At 40.5% G+C, this 9,710-nt stretch overlaps 1 protein-coding gene across 1 annotated transcript; it reads right to left on the bottom strand.

Annotated features, from left to right (window-relative positions):
- Positions 1–471: 471 nt before the first annotated feature.
- On the bottom strand, positions 472–7,812 carry LOC124788871 (chondroitin proteoglycan 2-like). Its single transcript, XM_047256153.1, has 2 exons — positions 7,800–7,812; positions 472–2,267 (listed from the first exon to the last, which is right to left on the bottom strand). Exons 1-2 carry the CDS (start codon positions 7,810–7,812, stop codon positions 472–474), a joined length of 1,809 nt encoding a protein of 602 aa, XP_047112109.1.
- Between the last annotated feature and the right edge of the window lie 1,898 nt (positions 7,813–9,710).

Raw genomic sequence — 9,710 nt, forward strand, 5'->3', positions numbered from 1 at the left:
GCACATTTCAGTTGATCTACAGACATATTTGTATATATCTGACGTGTTGCGTCCATGCCAATGAAGAGGGAGTTTATTAGAATTAAACATATGACTTTATTATGCGTTCTGAAAGGAATGTGTACAATACATAATCACATAAGCATAAAAATTTTTAACATAATATACAGTTCAAATAAATAAATGCACTTTTCAGTGATTCACAACCAGTACAAGAAGGCCAGTCAAAATCCTGTAGTTTTACAAACAAATGCAGTCACCCAGACATATCCAGATTATTGCTACATCTTCTACAATATACAGTACTGTTGGTTTTATATGCAAGATACTGGGCAATAAGGACTAGATCATAAGCACGGCATGATCCCATTGACTTGTAGGGGTCTTGATCACCTGACCCTATGGAGCTCTTTGGTTCTGCAGTAGTTGGTGTAGCTGATGTTGGACCGTCTGTAGAGGCATACTTGTTGGTCAAGCTGTAGATGAGCTAGACGCTACGGTTGATCCTGATTTACTTGCGCAGCCAGCACGGTATGGCCAGTCACATACTTCCAGAGTAGGGTTGAAGTGGAGTCCAGCAGGGCAGTCGAACGTCACGGGTTTCCCATGGTCACATTTGCAGAACTGACTGCAGTTTGAGGCATGTGGAAGGTGCTTAGCAATTGAAGTCTCGTCTTCATATATTGGGCATGTGCCGACAGCTGGACAGTCTCCTGGTGGAGGAGGCTTAGCTGTTGAGCTTGATGCTGGAGTTGATGCTGATCCACCTGCGCAACCTGCATCTTCTGGCCAGTCACATACCTCCAGAGTAGGGTTGAAGTGGAGTCCAGCAGGGCAGTCGAACGTCACGGGTTTCCCATGGTCACATTTGCAGAACTGACTGCAGTTTGAGGCATGTGGAAGGTGCTTAGCAATTGAAGTCTCATCTTCATATATTGGGCATGTGCCAACAGCTGGACAGTCTCCTGGTGGAGGAGGCTTAGCTGTTGAGCTTGATGCTGGAGTTGATTCTGATCCACCTGCGCAACCTGCATCTTCTGGCCAGTCACATACCTCCAGAGTAGGGTTGAAGTGGAGTCCAGCAGGGCAGTCAAACGTCACGGGTTTCCCATGGTCACATTTGCAGAACTGACTGCAGTTTGAGGCATGTGGAAGGTGCTTAGCAATTGAAGTCTCATCTTCATATATTGGGCATGTGCCGACAGCTGGACAGTCTCCTGGTGGAGGAGGCTTAGCTGTTGAGCTTGATGCTGGAGTTGATTCTGATCCACCTGTGCAACCTGCATCTTCTGGCCAGTCACATACCTCCAGAGTAGGGTTGAAGTGGAGTCCAGCAGGGCAGTCGAACGTCACGGGTTTCCCATGGTCACATTTGCAGAACTGACTGCAGTTTGTGGCATGTGGAAGGTGCTTAGCAATAGAAGTCTCATCTTCATATATTGGGCATGTGCCGACAGCTGGACAGTCTCCTGGTGGAGGAGGCTTAGCTGTTGAGCTTGATGCTGGAGTTGATGCTGATCCACCTGTGCAACCTGCATCTTCTGGCCAGTCACATACCTCCAGAGTAGGGTTGAAGTGGAGTCCAGCAGGGCAGTCAAACGTCACGGGTTTCCCATGGTCACATTTGCAGAACTGACTGCAGTTTGAGGCATGTGGAAGGTGCTTAGCAATAGAAGTCTCATCTTCATATATTGGGCATGTGCCGACAGCTGGACAGTCTCCTGGTGGAGGTGGCTTAGCTGTTGAGCTTGATGCTGGAGTTGATTCTGATCCACCTGTGCAACCTGCATCTTCTGGCCAGTCACATACCTCCAGAGTAGGGTTGAAGTGGAGTCCAGCAGGGCAGTCGAACGTCACGGGTTTCCCATGGTCACATTTGCAGAACTGACTGCAGTTTGAGGCATGTGGAAGGTGCTTAGCAATAGAAGTCTCATCTTCATATATTGGGCATGTGCCGACAGCTGGACAGTCTCCTGGTGGAGGAGGCTTAGCTGTTGAGCTTGATGCTGGAGTTGATGCTGATCCACCTGTGCAACCTGCACTATCTGGCCAGTCACAGACTTCCAGTGTAGGGTTGAAGTGCAACCCATCAGGACATTCAAACAGTACAGGAGCTGCGTGATCACATTTGTAGAAAAGTGAACAGTTTTTGCTGTCTGGTAGATGGTCTGTGTGGTCTACTGGATCTACTGGCGGACAGTCCCCTACAGGTGATGCATGGACGGCAGCAGTAGCAATTACGACTAACACGGTCGTTAATACACTTGCTGAAATAGAAGAAGTGTCAACATTAATTATCTTTTGCTTACAGACATTCTGTTTGTTAAATGACAGCTTACTTCACACATAAGACTAAATTTTCCATAGTTTGACTCAAATAGAATATCATACTGGAATTGTAGTGGCCTTTGGGTGCTAAACCAATATTTTTTGCCCTCTGCTGTTATACTGGTTGCCACTTCATTTATTGTCCTAACACAGAAGTGAATTTTTCGCTAATTTTAATAAATAGATGGAAAGAAACTGAAACAAAATGGATAATACCCTATGCCCATATTACACCCTATGCCTGACGTCCTTCTTGGTTTATAAATACTTATTGGTAATTATTTCTCCGTACATTCCTAGAACGAATGATACAGTTTGTGTATGGTTTCAATGAAGCGATAACAGATCATTTTCTTTAAACAAAAAATTCCATGACCATGGCTCCATAGTACACTGGAAAACTACTGGAGTTGTATGTTTTAATTCTGGAGTCCCAACAAGGTTTCTCATGATACACTTGCCCTCTACAAAGGACAAAAGCTGGTGGAGGATGACGTGCAGTTGACGAGAGGTTTCTTTTATTTACTGGGAAACATTTATGTTATTGTAATGACTGTACGAATGGACTTTTTTGTGTGTAGAGTCATGTACTTTTCCGTCAGGAAGAAGTTTTATTTCGTTGCCAAACTAACTCGTCAGGCTGTATTCGAAGATAGCACATTGAATTACTCTTCCCATTACAAAAATATCAACTCTAACGCTATGTTAATCCTATTATATATTTCTCTTGCAGAAAAAGAATGACCTGTCGTCTGTGTTTCGCTGTGAACCCGAGATCAAGTCCGTGAGAAAGTTTGGGAACGTGTTTGTTGATGCCAATGCGAATCATGCCAATTGCTGAGTTACTATTCATCGTGTTTAAATTCACGTCGTTACACAAAATTCAATAATTTTTTATGAAATGTAGTAAAATCCAGTTATGTAACACCGAATGACATGACTGAACATCTAATTCTTACCAGGCTGTTGCAACATTTACTTGCTAAAGTAGTGTATCTTACAAATCCGGAAATATTTTTCGGCTATATTCTGAGACCACAACCTCCCGGTACCCAACGCTTTGGGGAACAGTTATACGCTTATCTGATAGTCATAGAATCTCCTAGTGGGAATATGAACAGTATAAGGGAAAGGATGGATTGCTTCTCACTGTAAAGATGAACTGTTGATTTGCAGACAGGCGTAACGAAAAGAATTGTTATGCATTTAGCATTAAGCCAAAGCCTTCTCCAAAAATGTAAATACACACATACACACGAATTCATTTACACAACCTAAAACGCTTCACTCACATGTGGCCGTCATGTGCGGCAGCTAGAACCGTTTTTGCTGGTCCGAGTTGACGGATGTGGCGCTCTAGTGTGCTTGAGTCGTGCTAGCTTGTGTGAATGAATGTGTATGTGTGCTTGTGTGTTTTGCTTTCTAGAGAAGGCTTTCGCTGAAAGCTAAACATGTGGCAACCTGACTGCAATCCAACGTCTCAAGTTCATGGTGAGAAGCAGTGTAACATTTTCTGATAGTTATAGGTAATGTAAAGTACAAATAATCTTATTTTTCCTCCTTATGTTTGTAATTGAAAAATCAAGATCGTTCCAAGACAACTTTCGCATTAGACAGATCGTTTTAAAGCGATCGAAGTCCAGGGTATATTACACGCGAGGAAGGCGGGGAAAACTACTGTTTCCTCTGTGATCACTCACTGTTATACACCAATACCGGTTGAGCTTCTAGATCAGTTTGAAGAGTGTGGAGAGTGATACATCTAAAATAAATAAATTCGGGCTCTTGTTGTAACTTAAAGTGAACTTTAAATCCGTTATGAACAGTGGTATGATATTGCTGTCATTGTCATTCTTAAAAGTTTAGCCATTTATATCGGCATTTGTCAGTTAAAAGCTTTCAGTAAAGGGTCGTAATACTCCCATTACCTTTACTGTCCGCCAACGGCAGTAACATAACTACAACAATTACGTTACTCGATGTCTTGAGGCTCAGATTTACAAGAGATCCTTACAGCCAGCACTGTTGAATACGGTTTCATATCGGAGTCGTCTGTTACGTCAGATGTTCCTAACAAGAAAGCGGGGCAAAACCAGGCCAAACGTTTCATATTTTAAGGTAAAAGCCCAAGAATCTTCAAAAAATTATAACTGCAGTATTCGTACAGCTATGTAATACCATCAAATACTTTCAAAATTATGAATTTCATACAGTGCATCATGCATTTGAAACTAATGCAGGTCAGAATGTCGTAATGAAAAAAAACTGTGATTAAGATGCAGTTCTGTACCTTCCATGATTGTAAACTGAAATATTAATCCTCGGCGAGAGTATATATACAAAAGAGAATAAGGAAAATAAAAGAAACTAACATGGATAGTGCAGCAAATAGGAAACCTAGTGCAGTACACAATCCTCTACATTCTACTCATTGGTTTAAATAATACAACAACCCTAAGTATGAATTTACTCAAATAGCCGGCAAGGTAGGATGTATACTTCGTGAGAACGGGATAGCCAATTTCTATCTTTTTCCTGCGTCCTACGGCTTTGGAACAACTGGATAGTCCACAGCCGTAATTACGGACTTTTAGATTACACCATGAAATGTTTTACGTCTGTCATTAAAAGGAATAACTGTCACTCCTGATTCCGTGGCTTCGATCGATTCAGAAACTAGAAAATGTTGCGATTATTCGGTCTACGCCTAATGTTGACTAACCCACAATGGAGCAAGCAACGACAACATTTAATTTTTTGTAAGCAGAGAATACTCATTTACTGCAAAAACAATCGGCACCCATATGTTTTTTATGAATACCGAACTGGAGGCTTTCTATATCATTTTATAGCTACAGTCATCTCATTCGACTTAAGTAGATACTGATGTACTGAGTGAACCACAAGTTTGACCAGTGATGTAGTACAAAAGCAGCCACTGAATTCTAAATATTACAGAAGAAGTCCAGTGAAGCTCTCGTAAAATGAATGCCTTGTTTTCTCGAATGCTGTACTACCTTTAAAGAAAATTCACAATCAACCTTTGTGGAAATAAAGTAACCATGTGAAAGAAACAGTACTACATGGAGCAATGTAGCAATCACGGTTAATTAGCTCATTCGTTTCAGCCTTGAAACATTTTTCCACACACATCATGTAAATAACACGGCAATGTACACATGGATTAGGAAAAACAGCAGTTACATGCAATGAGATGAATGAAATCGTTGCTGATATGAGAATATTGAAGACAACGTGGTCCTGGCCAAGACGTGTCAAGCCCAGAGTTAAACACTAATTTGAACATAAATAGGATACTGGTCTTCCAGAACGGCCTGCTAAATTAGGAATTTTTTTCATTGATAGTAATTTTGAATTTGTAAGCTTAGAAAAGGCTTTTCACGATGGTGACTGGAGTATTCTCCTTCAAATTCCGAAGGCAGTAAAACGCTATTTACAAAATGACAAAATTTACAGATACCGAACGGCAATTATAAGGGCCAAGGGCCATGGAAGTGAAGCAGTGGTTGATAAGGGAGTGAAGCAGGGAGAAAAATATGAAAACTATGGTTTGACTGTGACAATGTAATTCTGTGAGAGACAGCCAAGGACTTGGAAGAGCAGTTGAACGGAATCGACAGTGTCTTGAAAGGAGGACTCGAGATGAATGTTGACAAAAGCAAGACACGGAAAACGGAATTAAGATTTAAGTGTTGGGAAATCTTTCGTGCATATATTTGTTTGGGTTGTAGCCATGTATGGAAGTGCAACATGGTCGATAAACGGCTATAAGTATTTAATACAAGAAGAGAATAGAAGCTCGCAAAACGTCGCACTACAGAAGAATGCTAAAGGTTAGATGGATAGGTCTCGTAACTAATTAGAAAAATGGAGAAAAGAAATCTGTGGCTCAACCTGACTAGAAAAAGGGACTTGATAGGACACTTTCTGGGACATCGAGGGATCTTAAATTTTGTACTAGGGGGGCGGGGGGAATGGTAGGGGTGGGTGGGGGAAATCGTAGGTTGAGACCAACAAATGATTTAGCAAGCAGATTCAGAAGGTTGCAGGCTGCAGTAGTTATTAGCAGACGAAGACGCAGGCACAGGATAGAGTAACACACCGAGCTCCGTCAAAGCAGTCTACGGACTGAAGACCATAAGAACAACAATAATTTCGGCTGTTGAATCCCTGTACACAATTAAAGAATGTGTATACTTTTCCTAACTTTACCTCATGATTCGGGGTAAAGAGGTGCAGCAACTGGGGTGAGAGCATTGGGATAGTCGTTTATTTTCTGAGCGGTTAGGAGTAAAGCCTTTCAGTACTATTTTCGTGACTTTCACAACAGTGATAAAACCACTTTCGTGTACATTACTTCAAAGACACGTCCAGTAGCCCTCTTCAGGTACTATTAGCTAAAGAAATAGTAAAGGTGTACTGCATAACATTTATTAACAGTGAAATTCTGTCCCAGGGTAGTGCCTTGTTTGACCCATCTGAACAAAATCATGTTTTCGTGAACGAAGGAAATAAATGATTTTCAAAATACCAGAAAAACATCTGTCAAAAGATAGAGAAGATCCCTTGTGTATATCTAACATGTGCAAATGAGGGTTAGACAACTCTTTTGGAAAACCTACGGAACAGCTATACCTACTAAACAACACATATAAGAATAACGATCTTGACTGAATATAATGAAGTGTTTGTAAAACAAGTTAACACATGGTAACATACATTATGATAGAATTCCTATCGAACTGGTTGAGCAGAGAATTATATAAAAAATTTACATTCGAGTCAGGAGCACAATTACACAAGGAAATTACGTAAGTTCTATGTGGAAAGTGTTATGCTATTAATATCGAACTACAAGCCAAAGCTTGGCGCCAGAGAAAAGCGATTTTTACTTAAAACGTAAAGGTGTACTGCATAACATTTACTAACAGTGAAATTCTGTCCCAGAATAGTGCCTTGTTTGACCCATCTGGACAAAATAATGTTTTCGTGAACGAAGGAAATAAATGATTTTCAAGATACCGGAAAAACTTCTGTCAAATACCGGAACAGTAGAATAAGAAACTAAACCGAGTGGTATCAATCATAATACATCCACTGAGAGCTCAGTAAGTTTTAAATTTGTGAATATAAGCAACGAACCCATAAATTCTATCTGACCTTGTCCTGATTGTTCATTCGCCTTTCAATTAACTGAATTTTGCTGTACTTACAATAACGAATCAAAAAATCTGCAAATCACAAGTGGTAAACTTTCCGACGAGATGAAAACGTTGCACCCTATTCCCTGTGACAATACACTTGGGAATCGCTCATAATCATAAACAGAAACGTACCTGGTATAGAGAAGATCCCTAGTGTATATCTAACATATTTGTATTGGAAATCCTTTGAAAGAGAAAAGCAGGAAACAAATGGAGACGGTAGAATAAGCTATTGATGTAACTCACCTCGTAGATTCATGTCGGAAACTCGTCCGAGCTTTCGACGATTCTAAGCGAGTGTAGCTACTATGGATAACGAGTGGAGGCTACAGCTTATATATCACAGCATTTATCGAATTATCACAGTTATCTTGATCTTATCTCACAAAGTGCAACAGGTGGTATGCCACGAACGGGAAATGCCAAATTTCGGAAGGTTACAGTGCAAAGAAAAACGCCCATTCTTTCACACGCTCTTGACATGGTACATCACGTCATATCGTTAGGCATGGAGATACGGGGATATCTTGGCGGGGAAATGCACTACGCGCATAGATACAGCCGTTGGACTCCAATACACGCTCCTACTAATTACATATGACGGAAATAAACAGTAGTGTTTTTCAAATATATATTTAACTTAGGAGATAACGTTGTCCCTCAGAAAAAAACTGTATGCCAGGTGTTTCTATTATTCTGTTATATTACAACGTTTTCACGTATATCTGTAAGTGGGTTACGTTGCAGAGGAATAATGGATATGCTGCTCTCTTATAAAAAATGTAGAGCAATTGCAGAAATTATTTATGTTCAAAGTAGTTTTATAAGATATGAAGCTCAAAGACTCCATTGAATTCAGTTATTCCCCGAACTAACTGTTCCTTCGTCAAATGTGGTGAGGTAGCTAACTGGAGTACTCTCAAAAATTTTTTAGTTGGCGCGATGGTCTAGCAAGTAGAGTGCTGGACACAATTCCGAGAGATCGCGCGTTCAATCGTGTATACGAGTGGGGATTTTTTATCGTTTCAGTCCGCCAAGGTTGACCCCATGTCCACTCACCATGCTGTCAGTTTGAGAACCTTTCCCGCGGATAAGAGGGCTATTACACAATCAAATTTATTGGACAAAGAAATCTGATCAAATATTGGACAAAGATGTTTGACGTGCCGAAAAAAGGTAGTTTTATGCTCTCATTCAATATTTCGTCAAAGTGTCAGAATGGCAGACAAAAAGTTATTATTATGCCCTACAGTTGTGTATTAAGATTGCATTATGTTAGTATTTGGAAGAGAAGCAGAAAAAAATGAAAAGAAAGCATGCTTAGTTGAAGCCATGGGTTTCACGGCGAGATAATAAAAGCATTTAACAAAATTTCTTAACGGAAGCTGGAGGTTGAGAACATAAAGCCGTATGAAAATTAGCTACATGCTAATAAAGGAGAGTACATTTCAATACGTACTCAGTAAAGTGACTCATCTACATCTGCAAAAGACAGACTCACAGTAATATTGCGAATTCTTGCAACAGGGTTTACACTACAGCCCTCAAATACCGCAGTGAAAATTGACAAAAATAGTAACACAAATGTTTGAAGCTATTTATAAAGCACTAAGGAAGAATAACTGAATGCATATAAGTATTTAGTAAATACTGCAACCATTAGGAAACATTTTTATTTCAACAAAAATTGTAGATTTTGTTCTTTACACCCTGATGAATACAACCTGGCCACGCTTCACTATTAATGACCTCCGCAATTTTCTTATAGTTCTTGCGTATGGTTATTCTATTTTTGCTTTCAGCATACAGTACTTCGTCTGCCTCGCACATTTCTATCAATTTCCCAGAGGTTGTAATGTTCTTTTAACACACGACCGGTTTCGGAATCTTATACGCCCATCTTCAGGTGCCGCAACTTGGTGCTGTGACCCCGAGCGCCGTGGTCGACGTGTACAAGAAGCGGAGTGCTACCAACGAGCTCCACAGACTTTACCTTTAACACAAATGTTTTACCAAGGTAGCTCAACAGTGACAATTTTCGGTACTTTGCCAAAAAAGCAAAGGCAAAATACATAATCCGTGTACAAACAGACAAGGGCATACGCATTTCATTTTCCGAAAAAATGTAGCACATGGAACAGTACACTACGCTGTAGC

The sequence above is a fragment of the Schistocerca piceifrons genome, chromosome 3 (assembly GCF_021461385.2).
Source record: "Schistocerca piceifrons isolate TAMUIC-IGC-003096 chromosome 3, iqSchPice1.1, whole genome shotgun sequence".
NCBI lineage: Eukaryota > Metazoa > Arthropoda > Insecta > Orthoptera > Acrididae > Schistocerca > Schistocerca piceifrons.